Source organism: Talpa occidentalis, unplaced genomic scaffold (assembly GCF_014898055.3).
Source record: "Talpa occidentalis isolate TD23 unplaced genomic scaffold, MPIMG_talOcc4v2.1 talOcc4.9, whole genome shotgun sequence".
In the NCBI taxonomy this organism is placed as follows: domain Eukaryota; kingdom Metazoa; phylum Chordata; class Mammalia; order Eulipotyphla; family Talpidae; genus Talpa; species Talpa occidentalis.
In genome coordinates this window covers 24,847,575-24,867,184 of record NW_023605305.1, presented here as the reverse complement: position 1 = coordinate 24,867,184, position 19,610 = coordinate 24,847,575, and the positions used below count along the sequence as shown (strand labels likewise).

Sequence of the window (19,610 nt, the reverse complement as noted above, 5' to 3'; positions counted from 1 at the left end):
ATGTGAAAGAAACTAGGGCTCAGCAGAGAGAACAGCAAGCAGAGGAGGACTGCAGACATTCACACTTGGAATTTGGGGGATGAAAGCGATTCTAAGAGGAGGAGTAGAATGGTCTATTCATTGCAAGGGTGAGCTTCTTAAGGCCTACAGGAAAGTCATGATGCCTTGTCCTGAAGTGAATCTTCTCCTTGCCTTAAAGAGCCAGGTTCACTGCAGGGAACTTTATTTCCATGAGGAAAATGCTGACAGGATGAAGCTGCACTCCTGCATACAGTGTTAAATCAAACTGCTTCGCTTAAACGTCCAGCCTCAAAGACAATTTAACCACCAAAAAAGGACTAAATTCTTGGCAGACAATTCCAGAATTGTCTACTAAAGGTAAGATGGACAAAAATCCAAATCTGTTAATATATGCTTCAAAGAAGACATAATACTGTGAAGGCAAAATACTGTGATCAGGGTCTCCCCTGGCGGTGCAGGTGGTTGAGCGCCACGCTATGAAGCTGTCCGCAGCCTCTGCAGCGCTGGTTTGATCCCGGCCGGGCGGCGAGGGTCCCACATGGCGCTGCAGACCTCTCCTGTCGCACCCGCTGCTCCCCTCAGCAGTGTATTTTGTCAGTCTGCCTGTTCTGTTCCCCGCTTTGTCTCTGGTGAATCCTCTCACCCTCCCGCGCATCTTGTATAAATAAATAAATAAAATCTTTAAAAAAAAAAAAACAACAAAAAAACAAAACTGTGATCTGCAGTCATTTTTCCCCTAAGAATATGTCAAGAGGAACTGCTGAGAAGCCATAACACCAAGCCAAAACTCCCCACTGAATCCCATAATGTGGCTTCCAGGAATAATGTTAAGCTGCGTGTGGGGATGAAGACAGCTAGGTAGAGACTGAGGAAACCTCATCTTTTGATACTGATGGAGGCTGGTCCCAGGAGTCATGAGGACTCCAGCCAAATAACGGGACAGAAGACGATCGCCTTGTTGTGGGAGTGGGGAAAGATGTCCTGCCGGACACAGGGATGGTTTTCACATTTCTCAGTTGCGGGGAGCTCTTTGCATAAACTCAAATGTGACTGAAAAGTTGTTGAGGCAAGAAGCTCTTCTTTCAGGCTTAGGTTTAAACATCTGGTGATGTTCCGCCCCTAGTCTTCCACAAGGATAGGTCTGGGAATCCTCATAGCCTTTTTTACATAAATTACAGAACAAGTAAGTCTACCCTTGGACTTTCTAAAGAGAAGCAAAGTTTCCTTCTGAAGGTCATCACTATTCTCTTGTAGAAATGTGGACTCCTGCAGAAGATACCTAAGCACAGTGAAGACAAGGTTCTGAATTTTGCAATAAATCTGTGCTAAATTTCTGTGTCCAAAAGGATTTAAAAACACTAAGTTAAAGTTATTACAAAGTAGGAACCCCTTCTCTGGCTTAAATGAACATGTTTTGGTGCCTTCACATGCAAAATGAAAACCACGCAAGAGAGAGGTTGATGGCCGGAACAATAAGGCAAGGAACCTGGAATTGATTGGGGCAAGGGAAGATTCGATAGAGATTCTCTGGACAAAGAGAGCAATGTACAATCCACTGGCCTGTTACTTTTTAACTAAATGAGAACAGTTCCAAAAACAGAGTTGAGAATACTTTTCTAATTTTTTTCAAAGAGGACGTGGTTAACCAAGTCCAAGTGAGTTTCTATATCTGCCTACACTGCATTTACAATAGGAAGGGCAAGAGGCAAGAAACAGAAGGATTACTGCACCAAGTCACTCACTTTCCACATTTTTCGGTGACAAAATGACCAATGTATAGACAGCAAGTGTTAAAAGACAACGGATGTTCTTTTTTTCTTCAGAAGAACAAGTACATGTAAAAAACCCAACAACTCTAAGAAATGAAATCCCTCTAGGCACACAGGAAGCAGCAGTCCACAGTGAAGGAATGGAGAAGTTAAATGAAAGCCAAAAATACACTTTGCTCCAGGCTCCACTGGGAACTGACTCATGAATATGCAACAAGTGTATTTATGGCCTTCCCTACACACCTCCCTCTTATTCTCTGCTAATCAAAAGACAGGATTGCCTCACAGGGCCATTAGGCCTTGCCATGAAATAGTGGTTACAATTTCTCTTGCATAGGTGGAATGAGGGGAAATCAAGAAGAGTTACCCCAAATGATGAACCTGAACCCCTGAACCTGGATTAAAGAAAAGCAGTGAGTAAACAGTGAGGCAGATAGTGGTCTGGGATAACAGGAATATAGACCGAAGAGAACGCGTGTGAGAAAGAGAGAAATCTCTAAGTATCTCCTGTTTCAGCACTGAGTACAGTGCCACAAGGATGTCGAAGCAGGGCAGGGCTTACCGGGATCTGCTGGATCTCTCCCGTGTTCGTGATGATCTGCTGCATCACCTGCATGGTCTGTCCAGTCCCACTCTGGGCCTGCTGGGCTTGACCCTGTGGCTGGGCCTGGACAATCTGCACCTGCTGACCTTCTCCAACCTGCATGGTCACAGGTGTGGTCTGTAAGGAAAAGTCATGAGTCATGAGAAGCTGACTGAGCTCTGGCTCAGAGCCTATAGACTTCCCAAGGGGTTAATGAGCACTTAACTAGGTGCAACCCCCTCCAGGAATATCTTAACTCATCTCAACACCAAGAGCAATCTTCAACCTAGAGTCCTGTGGGGACTGCTCATCTTAATCTCCAAAATAAAAAGGAGGAAAAGTCAACTGAATTTTTAGGCTCAAAGTACAAAAAATTTGCTTAGGCCCCAAACGTCTATTTCAAATAAAACTTTTCACAGCCCCTTTAATGATTTTCATACAGTACAAAAGAATTAAAAGCAACTATGACCGTTCACTTGAGAAATGGCCAAAGTCAAGTCTGGAGCAGGTGAATTTGAGGGCAAACTAAGTAGAAAGTGGGGTCAGTATGAATTTACTAAGTTCAGGATGCTGGGCATCTTCTTAGGCATGCAAGGCATTAGAAGGAGAAAAAAGTGCACATGGCTTCATCCCCATTCAAGCAGCACAGCCACTCCAGCCCACACCAGCCAGCTGGCTGCTTGAGATCATAACACAGCTTCCCATGGGAGAGGAAAACACTTAGAAGATACTGGACACAAAGACATGGATCTTAACTGAGACTACCCCTAAGTTACAGAATTTAAGAAAGCAAAAATTTTTACATTCTAGAAACAGGAATCTCAGATTCAAGAAATTTCTATCGAATGCAAATGGCCTGGAAGATTCTGTATTTCTTACATACTTAGTGGATTACAGTCTCATGAAACCAGCTCCTTTGAAAGACAGTAAAGATTTGAACTGTCAAAGGGTCCGTCAGTAATTTCTTGGATTCACAAAATTTCAGCCCTAGATGTAAAAGATAACCTAAAGCAGTGAGTCCAGCCTATCTTGCTCCTCTGGTGGTGGTAGTGCAAGGAGGGTGGCATCCCACCCAACCCCCAATTTGGATATGATCTTTCCCCATCTGAATTAAGAATCACCTCAATAAGAACTCTGGGCATCTGAATGAGCCATGGGCTTCAGTTGATGCTGCTAGTCTGATAAGCTTACATTCGGATGGCACAGGGCTACTGTGCTTCTAAAGGTACAAGGGGAGGCGATATGTTCTGGGAACTACAGATGAGATTCAAGGAATTACTAGGTAAGGAGAAATTACTACAAACTGGAGGAACATAGGGGAGAACGAGAACAAGGATCTCTGTAAAAATACAAGCAGTGGACTAGGACAATATCTCCTGTTCTCACACCACAATCTTTAACTTGGTCTATTTGGGAAAATGTCTAGGAATTAAGTCTCCAACTCTATGAAAGAGAACACAAGGTTCACTTTACCAAGAAATGCTGTCCTTCCAACATTAATATGTAGTCTGTCCTGCAAAGGACATTCCATCATTAATATGTAGTCTGTCCTGCACTCAATTTAAAATAGCCATTACTACTGACTGCTCCAGAGAAGTGTGACACAGCACAAGGACACCTGAACCAGCAGGACAGTGAAATAACTACTGGGAGATGCTGGAAGAGACCAACTTCACCATCCTTACACAAGCCTTATCAGTTCCAAGCTGAGCAGTCTGGGATGGCAGAGAAGAGGATAGATGAAATTCTTGCTGACTAAAAAAAAAAAATGCATACTGCCAACTCATCACTGTACTGTATCAACTCAATTTTCCCAAGAGGATTTCCAAGGTATTTCCAAATCATTTCAGGAAAATGAGGGCTTGTGTTAGCATGGCAGCTGTCAAATCATTTATGCTGTGCCCTACTCTTAGGACTCAACAGCCATGAGCTTCTTAGGACCAACAACCACTCAGAACCATTCCTTGGCAGACTCTTATTTCACTCTGTAAAGGGATAAAACCTTTGGCAGGTGAAGCTCTCAGCACTGCTGAGGCACAAGCATTAGCCAGAGAAGGTCCTGGAGGCATCACAGCGCAGTGAATAACTTGAGGCAGGGACTAGCTGTGATCATCTTTGAACCCTTCCTGCCTAGCACAGAGTATGGCCAAGTGCTAGCACTCAATAAATTTGTTACATGGATAAAAAGAATGAACAGGAAATTAACCCTAAAATCCTAATAGTTAAATCTACCTCCATCCAAATTTTTTTTCTTCTGAGCAAATCTCTCTTTACTAGAATATACAAGGTTGCCTAGGACGTGTCCTCTATCTTTTTAGACTGTGTTCCCCTATGTTAACTACACCTTCCCACCACTCCCTGTGCTGTTTCTCAGCTCTAAGCCTTTGCTTATGTTGTGTGCTCTACTGGGAAAGCCCTCCTTCTCCTCTTTATTTGATGAATTTCCACCATCCCTTCTAAGACTCATATCATTCCCTTCAGGGAACATTCTCTGACACTCTCTCCTACCACCTCCCTCACGTCTTTGTTAGGTACTCCTTTTGAGGTATTCTCATAAGTCCCTCTACACAATCCAAAGAATAACTTACACTTTTCACATAGAGGTATAATCTTTAAGTACTTGTAGTCCTAATTGTGAATACTTAACAATAGGGACTGTTTTATTCATGCTATGTCCCAACACACAGCATAGGGCTTCATCCGTAGAGATGCACAAAGTATGATGAATAAATTAATGATTAGAACTGAAACTGGGAATCTGGATTCAGAACTCAGAGAATGGAGTTCTCTGAAGTCTCTCATGATACCTGACAAATATGAATGTTACTGCTCTCATGGGGAGTAAAAGAATCTTCTGATTACTATTATAAAAAAGTCTCTTGACACAAACACGGAGGAAGACAGAAATGACGGGAAGAAGGGGAGGAGGTGTGCGGGATGACAATGATTCCAATTCTGGTTTAAGTATACAAACATGACAGGCATGGAGTCCACTTAAAATGCCTTCAACAGAGATGCCACCACTATTCATGGGACCATTACTGAGATATTTTTCCTTCTAAAATTTTTAAACTCATAGGGATCTTGTCCACTGCAGCGCTTTCCTCATTTGACCCACAAGGAAAGTAGGTGAGGTGAGGGTGACATGTCACCTCAGTGGGGAAAGGCTCAGTTTCGAGACTTCAAATCCAGTACTCTAACTTGCCTCCCTGCCCTAGTCCTGCTTTTCCCATCTAAACTTAGGTACTGTCTTGCTGGGCAGGCACAGGTACAGCACCCTCCACAGCTCACAAACCTGGCCTTGTTGTGGCTGTGCGATGATGATCTGGCCTGGCTGGATAGTGGTTGTGGAGCTGGTGGTCTGTTGACCTTGTTGCTGCCCCTGGACTTGGACGGCGGTGGGCTGCTGAGCCAGCGTGAAGTAGTACTGGACAGGCTCGGCAGGAGTCACAGACTGGCGCACCTCCTCCTGTGGGGTAGAAGGAGAGGCAGGTAAGAGGAAAAGAATCGACTCAGCAGCCGCCACAGTGAATTTCCATTCTTCCCCCAAACTGGCTCTGTGCAGTTGCCTGCTGAATGCTGAGCTCTCCACATTTGAAGCCAAGGGAAAGTGGAATTCGAAGAGACCAGTTGTGCTAAATCAAACTAAAAATAACAGATTCCATAGGCTTCACAAAATATACAGCCAATTTTCTGAAGTACAGAGTAATCACCCATTGCGTGATGAGTTGCAAATGGGCAAATAATTACCGTAACTAAAAACCACGCACCAGCAGTGCTTGTCAGTAAATGCTGTCAAGGCTTGGGATCTGAGAACAGTGCTAATTGCAAGCACTGGGAAGATGCTACCCAAACTTCATGCTTACAGGCCGGCTCCGAATCTCCCAAACAGACAGCACTTGCCTTCTTTTGTTCCCACCACCTCAGAGAGGACTAAGCAGAGAAAAGGCAAACAGGGCTTTTCCAGGGTTGGAATTTTAGATTCCAGTGTCAGGATCTACAGCACTGGTGGGCAAGTGCCCAGCTTTTGGCAGCACATTAAGGGTTCTAAGGTCACTGAGAACCACTTCTATCCAGCGTCACCTCTGGTTCTGGTTGTACTTAGCCACAGAAGCGCAACCCAGGGGGCCTAAGGACAGCTCTCCGCTGGGGTGCTGCCTTGGCTGACTAAGGAGGTGACATTCTGTCCGATCTGCAGGGTGAAGAGACTGTTTCTTCTTCAGCTGATGTTTTCCATGGCAGAAGGAGTAAACAACCCTCTCCCAGCCACCTTGAGCTCACAGCTGAGAGTGTAGGATGTTTACACACACTACAGCATGGTTACAGCCTGAGGGTCCAGAGCTGGTCAGTCCCTGACCTCTGACACAGAGGTCGGCGTCTGCTCCGGAGGGCCCAGTGACACACGGTGCCCCTGTCTGGGACAACAAGAACAACAAAAACATACAACCACTTGGGCTGAATGAACAAAAATATCAGCTAAGTTTACTCCCTGGTTCTGGGCTAAGTTTGCCAGGTTCAAGGAAAGAGGAAAAGACACTTCTTACACCCTGTGGACTGCCTCCAGCTCCCCAAAGTGACATTTACAGAGTTGGTATTGATTCTATCCCCTCACTAGATGAGCTGCCCTGATCTGTGCTTCCATAGTTCTTTCCTTACACTGTTTTGTACTTGCTTATTAAACTCTTTGCCTTCCCTGCTAGAATGGAAGCCCTATGAGGGCAAGTCTAGCTCTTTTTTGCTCCCCAATATCCATACTATCCACTCCTTTGAAGGCACTCAGTAAGTACTTACTGAATGATGAATGGGTTTATAGAGCCAGACAGACAAGTGGAGGTAAGCAAGTACTTCTTTTTTATAACTTAAGTTGGCAGCAATGACAAGTTTCTTGAATAGAAAAAGAGTTCCTAAATTCTCTTTTGCTACCTCTAAGATTCTGAGGCCACAGTGTAGGGAGAAGCTCATTTCCCCTGTAGGACAGGGCTGGCTATTCTTTTGCTTGCCTGGTGAATGGGGGCCAGGACACTAAAATGAACTGATAATACATAGTCTTTGAGAAACTTAGATTTCTGCATGACAGGGTTCCCCGACTGCCAACCACTCAGCCTGGGCACTCTTGTAACATTCTGGGTTTCTAACCTAGTTCTCAAACATAAACCAGCTTTCTAAGTTAATGCTTTCTGTGCTACGGATCCAAACAGTTCTAACCCTGAATATGTTTATGCTAAGAAAAGGTAGTCTCCTTTTCATTTTCATCTAGGTTTCAGTTTCCAGAACAATTTAACAATGACAATGTCATCTCCATTTCAGCTCCAACTTCTCCCCATTATAAAGGTCAGCCTATCAACTAGCTCTTGGCTATAGCAAACATAAAATACCGATACTCTCCTTAGCCAAGAAAACAGAGACTGACAGCTCTTTTCAAAGCTCTTAAAATAAGTTCAATGTATTTTATTTTCCACTGAGAGGTCCCTTCCCAATTTATTAAAAAAAGAAAAATCAATCAATACAGTCCAACCTAACTTGGAAAAGCTCTTGGGTGATGAAAGGATAGAGAGGACCAAGACCCCAGAACCAACTTGTGGAAGTCAGACAGCAGGAAGACACTTACTATTTCCTAGCCTTGACGTGTGATTATTCTGTCTCCAGTTATTCCTGACTGCAGCTGATGTGCAATTGAGTATGCTCTTGTTACCAGACAAAAAGCAAACCTTTTAAATACTCCCTCAGAAACCAAAACACCCACTGCCAAAACCTGAGTGCAGGGAGAGTATCTTCATGTCTTGTGTCTATTATACCCTCTTGAATACCTTCTTGAATTGTGTATCTACCAGGCAGTGTCCAGGACATTGAGTTTCAAGTAGTGATACCTAGGTTTGTGTTTTTAAGACAAGGTATGACTGTTATCAAATCACTGGAATGGAAGGAATCATCTCTAAGGTTCTTCTATATTACAAAGACTCATTATTCTGCCAATGGAGGTCAAGCTAGCAAGGGAATGATTATGCTTGATTTAAAGAAATGGGTGAAGAGAAAATGACATTTCAATGGGCAGGAACTTTCAACTCATAGCTTTAGTGGGGGTAGAAGTCAGGCCTCAACTACCTTCTGCTTTGCAATAGTCTTTACTTGCTTCACTGAAGAACAAGAGAAATTCCCAAGCATCTTTGAGAAGTCAAGGGCCTTAGATCCACAAGTCAGTATTTCCTTTCCCCAGCAGTGGAACATCACCCAAAATGCTAAAACAATCTCCACTTGACTGCACCAGTCCAGAAAGGGGCACTTGCCCAGTTTTAGTAGTGGCCTCCCCAACCAGGGGGCTTGCCCTGTAGTAGCCTCAGAAGTGGAGACTAACAACCACCACCAGAGAAGAGCAGTATCACCTCCTAGGGCTATCACTACAGTGCTGTGCAGCCAGCCCTAAATTAGAAAAAAGTGCATCTGCTTCAGTAGCAAGAGTGAATTGCTGCCTCCTTCAGAAAGGGTGAGTTTTGGAGAGTAGGCGCTTTTAAAGGACTTAAGGAGGTGCCAGGCAATTTGGAGCTTGGGAAAACTTCATGTCTACAGAGGATTAAAAGTGCTATCTTAGAATTTCAGGCCAGCTTTTAGCAATCTCAACCTTTCAAAGGCCAGGCAGCAGCTGTCCCGAATAGGACGCCGATCAATGACTTGAACACCCACAAAGAACTGAATCCAGGCAGCAAGGAGCCGGTTCAGCTAGACATGCTTTAAAAGATGGATCATAGTACTTTGAGTCAGGCTAGGATGGAACAAGGAGCTGACACCCTGAGAGAGTGAAGCACTGAGGACTTTGGAGAAAAGGAAAGGACATGACCAATCCTCCCAGCCAGCTGGTTTAGCAGGTTGCCCACAGAGAACAAACAGGAGTTAGCACAAGTGTTGAGCAAGGCCTGATTTTGTCACAAAGCTCACCAGTTGGTTTTTAAAAGGAGCTTAGCTTCTGAAACAAACTCCAACAAGTAGTGTAGATGTGTGGTTTCATTTGTTTTGAAGGAAGAGAAGTGGTCTGAGTTCTTGTAGTGACTTCTCAGGGAAGAGGGAAGTACCCCAAGAGGAGGAATTGAGCCTGTGGGCACACCCTGCAATGTCTCAAAGGTGATGCACAGCCGGGGACGACCGTGGCAGCCTGCCGCTGTAAACATCCGACTGAAAGCTCCTCTGAACACCTTACAGCTTCCAGTCAAGGATGTTTACAGTAGCAAAGACTGCCCAGAAAGAACGGAGACGTAGTGAAGCTCTAGTAAGGAGGTGACAGAGGAGTTGCTAGTCCAAAGGCCCCTAGGCAGGGTCAGGATCACAAGTGTCCTTTAGGATGCCCACTTCTATACTCTACTGGTTATTAATCTAAGATAGCATGGGAGAATGGTTGTCACTGAATAATTATAAGGATAATATACTATGAAATAATTCATTAAAAACACAATTGTATTAGCAATATAAAGCAAGCAGAACAAGGTACAGTTTTGCTCTTGCCACAGTCACTGTTCCCCAAGTGTTTCTACTATTTCTTGTGAGTCATGCAATCTCATAAAACAATGAGCTATACAGGACAAGCGTCCACTACAATTCCAGTTCAGAGTTGTATGCACCCAAAGTGCTGAAAACAATCGGTGTGGAGAGGGGAAGGCAGAAGAGAGGGAAAGGCAGACATTCACATTCTTTCTCATGATAGCTTAGAAAACGGTTTAAGCGGTGGTTCTCAAGTTTAGATGCACACTGAATGCATCTGGGGAACTTTAAAAAGTACTGATGCCGGGGCCTCTCCCTCACAGACTGATTCAGCTAGTGTGGGGTGGAACCTGGGCAATGGTATTTTTTTTAACCCTAACAGGTGATTCCATGCGTAACCAGCGCACTATATAGAGAAACTAGCGTAAGGAAAGACCGAAGCCCACTCACTCCAAACACCACTGTGCACTCCGAGAAGCCACTTCTTGAAGATCTACAATCTCTAACTCCCTGGGAATACACCCCATGCCAGATTAAGAACTCTAATAGACATCCTAAGATATCTTGAAATGAGCTTCACTTTACTGTTCATAACTCAAGTTTTTAATTTCATTTTGTCTATTTTCATTAAAATACCACCTCAGAGGCAGTGAGTTAAAAGTACCCATAAATGAGAAACAGAAGGAGATGTTACAGATGGATCTGGTCTAGAGAAGAAGCAAAAGGAATAGCATATGACTGTGCTGAGAGGGGAAAAGAAGCGTATTTGACACCGGTGTGCAAGGTGCTCTTCAGTCAGCAGCAGCAAAGTCTTCCCAGCTCACCTGACGCTTTGGAGGTTTCAGTTCATCTCTTGGAACAATATCGATGAGAAAGTCAAACTGATCAAATTTTGTAATTGCCATGGCGATATCATTCCTCTGGAACAAAGAAAAGCACAGTGAAAAATTAGACTGGGGAGAAATGAGTTCACCTGGCTTTATACCTTCCAAGTTACAAGTAAGAAAAGAGTATGGCTTCTAAGCCAAACTGAATATCCGTGGCCAAGTCTATAGCTGAAAAAGGCACAGTCAGAACTTCAAATGATCAGACATGATGGGCAGACATCAACAAATAAGAAAGATGCGCAGCTCATGCTCTACAAACTGGAGATCAAGCCTCTGACAACTACTACCCCTGCTCCAAGGTGGGCCCCACAATTGTTAAATTATCATCCTCCTGCTAAAGGTGTCCAAATTCAGCAACTGCACCTGGTAGGTTTCAGGTCATTCCGTGGTCAGCAGGGTTAGGCTATCATATAATCTTACAGTCTTCTTAGGGTGTAAATATTTTGAATTTTGGCTCAAAAATAGTATAATTTATTTTGAATCTCTGGCTGAAATCCTAATTCATTTACTTTTGGCAAAAATTTCTAGTCATTAGATCTATATATGTTAGTTCTCACAAGGCTACAATTTTTATTTTGGAATTCAAAATCATACTATTAAATTTATGATTTTAATCTTTTTAATGTGATGTGAATATTGTAAATGTGAAGTAACCAGACTAGAGAGTGGCAGGTGTGAGTAGAGAACACGGGATTCAGCTGACTAATAATACTGAAACGAAGGCCTGCCTTCTGCTGGGTTCTTTCTAAGAGTGACATTCCCCTGCTTTAAATAATTTTAAAAAAGATTTCTTATTAAAAACCAACATATTATGTATACTTAAAATTTGTGTACTTCACTGTAAGAAAATTTTAAAGCAAAAGAAAAAAAGAGAAATAGTGAATTCTAGTGAACAAAATGCATGCTGAAGTATTTAGGAGAAAATAAACTTAGGAATACATTTAAAAATAGCTTACTTGACAGAGGGACAGATATGGAAATAAAACAAATAAAATGTTAACAGTAGGCTCTAACTTGTGAGCCTGTAGGTGTTCACTCTAAGTGTTGCTTATGTTTGAAATTTTTCAGTGAAATGTTGGGAAAGTCAACATACTAACAGAAATCCCTAGCAACCTCTACACATCACCTTTCAAGAGGTGACTCATCAGACAAAACATGAGGGGATGGAAATTTTCTGCTTTTTCCTTCACTTGTCAGATGGCCTCAAGCCACTGAAATGCAAAACTCTAGTCTACCCTTCTTGCCAACCACTAGCTTGATAATAAACCCTTCCAACCGAAGCAGGGCACATCTTAAGGGTGCCAGGACTCTTTTAAGATTAGTACGATATAGTATCACATTCTTGATGATGTCACCTACTCAAGTTATCTAAACGGCTAACTATAGATGGAATGAGGGGGAAAAAAGGAAAAGAGATAATCACCTCCAAACATATACTCAAGAATTCAGTGTTTTGGAAATACAGCTATATTTAAATTGCTATTTTCAACATTTTTATTTTGTGCTTTTTAATGCTAACATTTTACTAAATTTCTCATATTCAGTAAAATGCAGAAATCTAAAACACAGCTTGATAAATTTTTAATAAACATAGGCAACCAGGTAGCTATCACCCAGATAAGAAAATAAAGTTTCCTTCTGTCTCTTTCCAGTCAATCAGCCGCTCCCCAATCTGAGGCAACCATAACCCTGGTATCTATTTCCTGATATCTATTGATGAAGTGCTACAAATTTTTTCCTCTGCTTTCTTTTGCTTAACACAGTATTTCTGAGATTCATCCATGCTGTATGGATCAATCATTTGTTTTTACTGTTGAGCAGTAATCCATTTTATGAATATATTAATTTACTTACATATTATCATTTTGATGGGTTTCTAGTTTTTTGGCTATTATAAATAAGGTTGTCAATGAACACTCTGGGGTGAATACCTACGTCACAGAAACTGTATTAGAAAGTGCCAATCAGTCTTTCAAGTGATTGTACCACTTTACGTTTTGACCAGCAACACAAGTTCCAGTCACTCCTCCTCCTCACTGACATTGGTATTGTCCGTTTTTTATTTTAACCATTCCATATTATAGTGGGTATGCTTTCAATGTATCTTCTGGATGACAAATGATACCTTTTCATATGCTTACTTGTTATCTGTGTATCTTCTTATTTGAAGGGCCTGTCCAAGTATTTTGCCCACTTTATTTTTTAATCTAAACTGATCTTGAAGGAAGTTTTAACTGAATCTCTCTAGACTCATGGACATTTAAAGGAGCATAAAGTAATTTCTCAATGTGTAGCTGAACTAGAATGTAGGTTGCCCAAGGGTGGGGACTTAAGTCTGTTTTGATTATTACTCCCCCAAATCTAGAACAGAATTTGGCAAGTTGTTAAGTATTCAATGAATATTTGTAGAAAAGTAAATAAACACATGCAAAATTTTCAATTTTAGGGGTGAAAGGAAACAAGGAGAAAATTATTCACTTTTTTGACTGTTAATTATCAGGAGACTTTCAGATGCCATCACTGCCTTGTATCTGACACACCCTTCCTCTTACATCTGGACAATCTTTCCCAGAGAGCAAGGATCTGGCTTTTGAGAAGAGGCCCTCTAAAGGGTCAATGACCAAGGGATCTTCATACAATAGGAATGCTGATCTGCTGAATCAAAATACAAAGAAAACAATAACAAAGAAGGAAAAGATTCCCAGGAAAGCAGACAGAATAGGTTGGCTAATGGGCCTCCCCTGGTGGTGCAGGTGGTTGAGCCCTGTGCTGTGAAGCTGTCCGCAGCCTCTGCACCGCAGGTTCAATCCCGGCCGGCCAGCGAGGGTCCCACATGGCGCGGCAAACCTCTCCTGCCTTGCCCGCTGCTCCCCTCAGCAGTGTATTTCATCAGTCTGCTTGTTCTGTTCCCCGCTGTCTCTGGTGAATCCTCTCACCCTCCCACGCATCTGACCTGTACCCTAGTTGTTGTATAAAATAAATAAATAAATCTTTAAAAAAAAAAGAATAAGTTGGCTAATAATGCTAGTGAGACTAATTCTCCCTATAACTGTTCTTTCCTGGAGTCTCTCAAGGCTTCTGACCAAAAGTTTTTTACATCTGGAAATAGGTAAGTATCAATTTAGCCTCTGTTTATAGTGAGGGCTTACTAAGTGGACTTCAGTCACTGAGCTGTGAAAACCATGACAGAATTAGAAATTAAGGTTCTTGGGGAAATACTATCATGGCTATAGGATATGCCTGCTTCCCAACAGACAATTACACATATCATCTTGAAATGGAAAACCTTTGGTCCAAAGTCATATAAGAGAAGCAGTCAAAGGCAGTTGCTTGCCCAGTTTCCCCATGTGAGGCTACAACATTACCTGCAGAGTCCGTCGCTTGTTGTCCTCTGTGTGGATCCAGGCTCGAAGAGTCAACTCTGTGATAAAAATCTGGGCTGCCTTGGCAAAGAGCACAGGGGCTTCTGCACTGATCATCTGCAACAAACGCAGGCCCTCCCTGTCAGTCACCAGCAAGTAATTCAATCCAGTCAGTCTGCTCTTGCCTCATGTCCTGCCATAGGACTATGGGGCAAGGGCTGGAAAGGTGGTAGCCTTAAGAGATTCCCAAGTAAAATAAATCCACAAGTAGGGACAAAGTAGATAACAGGTAGAAGGAGGGATGAGGGGAAAAGAATACTTATTTATCTAGCACCTACCATGCATTTCCTTACAGGCTTTAGGAGCAGCGAAGTGATGTGCCCAAAGACAGTAAGAGGCAGTTTAGGTTCTAACCCACAGAGACAATGTGGGAAAGAGAATGAGTTTGAAAGTCAGTGAATTTAAGTAAAATCCCAGATTTCCTATGCGTGGGGGCTTTATTTATCACATACTGAAAAAGAGGCTAACTTTCCAGTGTTGTGGGAGTTGAATGAGATAATATACCTAAAAGCACCCAGCACAGGGCCTGGAACATAGTAAGTGGTCATGTAATTGCCTTGCTGTGTCTACTTTCAAGTTCAAGTTCTTGGTCAAACAAGGCTCTGAGTCCTTGGTGAGGCAGTCTATGCAGAACAGAGCTTTGGGAAGAACTCTGGAGTTAAGGAAACAGAAGTGGAAGACGGGGATGGCACTTAACCTTCATGTCTATTTCCCACTCTATAAAATGGAACAATTCTTCTTAGTCTATCACATTTTGCAAAGGTTCTATAAGGAGGAAATAAGCTAATAAAGGAAGATTGCTATGAACGATTAGCTTTCTATACAAATACAAGAGAATTAATTTTGAATAGTAAAGAAAAACAGTTGTTTTTTTCAGGAGAGTCATAACCTCAGGTGGATGCCTAGGACTGCAGAAGCGGTCACCCCCAAGTAAATCCACTCACAAGCATAATTCATGTAAAACAACTCACAAGTCAAAAAGTAGAGCATCATTATCAAACATTTCTTAGAGTTCAGATCAACAAGCTAGAAGTTGTAATATGTTACTAAGAAGATGGCACCTATTGATTTGATGATACACATTTATCTTACATGTTGAAAAGAATTAGGTAATTCAAAAGCAAAAACTCGGCATCTAGACAACACGGTATCTCTAATTTTCAAAGATGTGCCATATAATAATTAAAACTATTCCATTTCAGCCAACATAACAATATTAGACAAGACCCAAATAAAATAGGCAATAAATGTATTTACATTTTTGTTTAATTAAACTTTGAGCTCTAGAGAAATGAGCAATAACCTATCCATTGCCTTAGCTTTAATGTGAATAAAAATGAATGTGAATTCACCTTCACATCTTCATCCAATTTCATAATCTTCTTAATACGAGCCAGTGGGAGTTCCTGAACTCGGAAATCTTTCTGAAATGAGCAACAAGAAGTACATTCATGGTGGAGAAAACCAACAGAGCACAACAGGTAGCAGGAAATACACCAATGGGTTAGCCCCTTATTTTAGGAAATATGGCAGGAGAGGCGGTACAGATGAAATGAAGAAAATTCAATTTCCAGAGCAAAATTTTTCTTCACTAATGCATAACTTCAAATATTAAAGGGTTTTAGGATAAACTTTCATGGCTTGTAATAGTGTCCCCATGAAAAGTAGCCCAGAAACAATAATCAGATTCTCTGCCAGGACAATACAAAGGTGCATTATAGGGCCTCCCTGGTGGCGCAGCAGTTGAGCGCTGGGTTGCGAAGCTGTCCGCAGCCTCTGCAGCGCCGGTTCAATCCCCGGCTGCTCCCCGGCCACCAGAGGAGGGTCCCACATGGCGTGCAGACCTCTCCTGCCGCCCGCTGCTCCCCTCAGCAGTGTACTTCGGTCCTTCTGCCTGCTCTGCTCCCCGCTCTGGCTCTGGTGAATTCTCTCACCCTCCCGCGCTTCTGACTGTACCCAGTGCATGTATAAACAAACAAATAAACAAAATAAATAAATAAATAAATATACATGCCTCTTTAAAAAAAAAAAAAAAGGTGCATTATAGGTGTCTCCCCCCCACCCCCCCAAAAAAAGTTTATCAATCTGCAAATGCAAATTAAAATGAGGCTTTTGCCTCTGTGGGATTCCTCTCAATTTCCAATTCTTCTGTTCAGGGATTATGAGGGCAAGTGCCAACAGCACCTGACCACCAAGCCTGACAGTTGTCTTCAGTCAGTGGGTACTGGCTACTTCTGACCTTTGCACTAACCTGACACCAGAAATAAAGAGAGGAGGCTCCTTTCCTATCACAGCAGCCAAGGTCTTGTCTCCAAAATTTGTGTGAGGTAGGGATGGGAGTAGAAGAACATGGAAAAAGGGTGAGGGTGAATTTATCAGCTGCCTCTTAGGAGCAGCATTGCCACATAATTTTACTGCAAACAGAATTTAGGAAAGGGGTTTTTAACGAGCATGCCTAAGTTATTTGCAATTTAAGTCCTTTTTTTGTTCTATTTTGATACTATGGTATTTAAACCCATTCCCTAATAATGGATGCAATTCTAGAAATAAAAATCAATTCTGAGTTTCATAGATCCAATGAAGAGAAAAGTGCAATGGCAGATTAGCTAAAATCAGCAAAATCTCTATTGGGACTAGGTGTCAAGTGATTGATTCTATAAGTGGTCTGAAATGTGACTCACCAAATCCAATATGCTCACCTGGGAATTTGCATCATCACATTATGGAAGGAGCAGCTACTATTTGAGATTTAGTGTAATTAACATGCACCATTAACTTTCCCTTCCAAGGCCAACAGAACACCTCAACTCTATGTCAAAGGTGGCAAAGGGATATTTTAGAAAAACATTGCAAGTCGTCCCAGAATCCACTTACTGATTACACAAGGAAAAGCAACCACTAGGACAGAGCGTACACACACACATCTAATTTTTCCACATATATCCAATAAGTTGCCTGACTACTCAATCAGCTCTGCAAACTTCTAACACCAATTTTTTATCTTTCCCTTTTCCAAATTAGCAATAACATTTTCCATGAAGCCTCTACTAAAACTAACCTTGGAAAGGCAGAGGTTCTGCAGTCCAGTTTATTAAAATTTCACCAGAGGCAGTAGGGCACATTCTTTCTATTCTTATTTTCTCTCTTCCTCTTTAATTTAGTCATCATGCAACTCAACTAATAGCAAATGTATGATACCTACCACTATGTGAAATATGGTTATCTATTTTTATCTTTGAACAGCTTGTAGTTTAATTGTTAGAGTCTGTCACATTAAACATTGTAATCCCTTATTCTATACTAGAGTAGGGCTATAAAATCCCACGGGGACACAAAGAAGAAAAAAACCAGCTGGCAATGGGGGGTTGGAGTGAGTGACAAGAGTTGGCAAATGTTCCACAACGGGGCTGACATCCAAATTGGATCTAAGGGATGCTACAAATTTGCTTGTGGAAAGTATGAGGATGCCATTCAGATCAAGGGAACAGCATATGCAGAAGCACAAAAACATAAAAATTATGGTCTATCTAGTAAGTTTTAAATATATGACCTGACTACAGATGGAAGCAGCAGAAAAGGAAATGCTGGATTAGGGCCATACCTTAAAGGGATTTAAAAAACTTTTAACCACAGGAATCAATCACAGGTCTTCCTTCTTGCGTGGCATATCACACAAAATGATATTGCTAAACAGAAATGTCAAAGAGAATACTAGGGATGATAATTCCTTTGGAATGCCTCCCAGGATGATATATACAGCACAAGTTTATAACCACAAGATTTAGCTCTCTTGCCAGTGAGCTTTCATTTGGCTTGGTTATTCAATATAATTTCCACAAGAATTTTCTAAATGACTTAACCAAAGCTCAAAATTTGACTTAACCAAAGCTCTCCAATTTGAAAGAGTAAAATATTACTTTTAGGATTTCTATCATACCATTCTTTAATCAAGCAACAAGGGGTCAAAGATAAAGAGATTGTATCATTCTCACCATGGAAAGGTATAAAAAAGTGGTATAACTTTACAAAAAGTTCTATTCTAAGCCTCACTCCCAACCTTTTCCTTTGTGAGAAACTTTCTCACGATCCCCAAACTTCGGGATCTCATGAGACAGTGTGTGAAAAAGTAGATCTTTAGATGAGGGTGACGATGTGTGTGTTTCATTATTGTTAACAATAGCCCAGTTTTCTAAAATCTCATCCTGGCTTTCCAGTCACATATTAGGGTTTATAATAAGGGCTATTGGAGAGGGGAGCCCTTTCACTATCAGCAGATTGAGGTCCACTAACTTGGCTTTTTATTCAATGCTCCCTTGTCTTGGCAACTATGCAACTGATGTAATATTTAACTTCTGATGCTGATCTAAATGGAGGAACAATGGACACATAACTAACTTTTTCTTTTTACTCCTGGAAGTGATATCAACAAGGTGAATGAGCAGGTCCTCTTTCAGAACATTCTAGTGCTCCTGACCACCTTCAAAGAGCTACATTTAAAATGCTGCCATCTGAACCTGCCAAGTTTCAAAAAGTCTGAATTTACTCAATGAAAGTTCAGAGCCAAAGCAAAGTCAAAGGGCCTCAGACTGCACTACAGAACATCCGGAGTTTCAAATAATGATGAGAAATCCTTTCTAAGGCACTCTGGCAAAACCAAGATTCTAATCCTCTTAAAAGCAGTGATTTTCAACCATGCCTGCATATTAGAATCACCTAGGGAGCTCTTTAAAAACACAGTGCTTGGTTCTACCCCAAACTAACTGAATCAGGAACTCTGGAGGGTGGAGTTTGGCATCATTTTTGATCTAAACTCCCCTGATAACTCTGATCCACAGTGAGGGCTAGGACCACTGCCTCTGATGGTCTAAGGCATCACCTGGGAACTCAAAAGAAATGCAGACACTCAGGTTCCACTCCAAACCTACTTAAATCAGTATCTATATTCTGATAAGACCCTCAAGTGGTTCATAAAGACAATCAAGTTAGGGCAGCACTTATCTTGCAGATAAGTCTGATTTGATTGTAATGTTAATAAAGTCACTGTCTAATCTGGTGGCACCAAAAAACAAAAAGATGTTAACTGGCAATTAAAAGAAAGTGACCTAGGCATCAAATTGCAGCTAATTGATGGCTGAATAGGATGCAGAGAATAGTTAAGGGAGAATTTAGAATTTTCAAGAGTCAGCATTGTTGCTGTTCCACCCACCCCCTAAAAAGACAAAGGTAGCTTTATCTTCCTCACTATAAAAGAGATTTAATGGGGTAAAATTCATTTTTTTAAAGATTTATTTATTTATGCATACAAGAACTGGGTACAGGCCTGAGGTGTGGGAGGTGAGAGGATTCACCAGAGACAGAGTGGGGAGCAGAACAGGCAGACTAACTGAAATGCACTGCTAAGGGGAGCAGCAGGCGAGATAGAAGAGGTCTGCTGTGCCATGGGTAGCTCCCGGGCCGGCTG

General features: G+C 41.8%; 1 protein-coding gene across 10 annotated transcripts in view; it reads right to left on the bottom strand.

Moving 5' to 3' along the window:
• The window catches only part of NFYC (nuclear transcription factor Y subunit gamma), a 61,572-nt gene that overhangs the window by 5,326 nt on the left and 36,636 nt on the right, over positions 1-19,610 (bottom strand). For all 10 annotated transcript variants that reach the window (XM_037500627.2, XM_037500629.2, XM_037500633.2 and 7 more), the window contains 5 exons: positions 15,502-15,573; positions 14,093-14,206; positions 10,665-10,760; positions 5,669-5,842; positions 2,353-2,511 (listed from right to left, as the gene is read on the bottom strand). In XM_037500627.2, the coding sequence (XP_037356524.1) occupies positions 2,353-2,511; positions 5,669-5,842; positions 10,665-10,760; positions 14,093-14,206; positions 15,502-15,573 (615 nt within the window). The remainder of the gene's footprint in view (positions 1-2,352; positions 2,512-5,668; positions 5,843-10,664; positions 10,761-14,092; positions 14,207-15,501; positions 15,574-19,610) is intronic.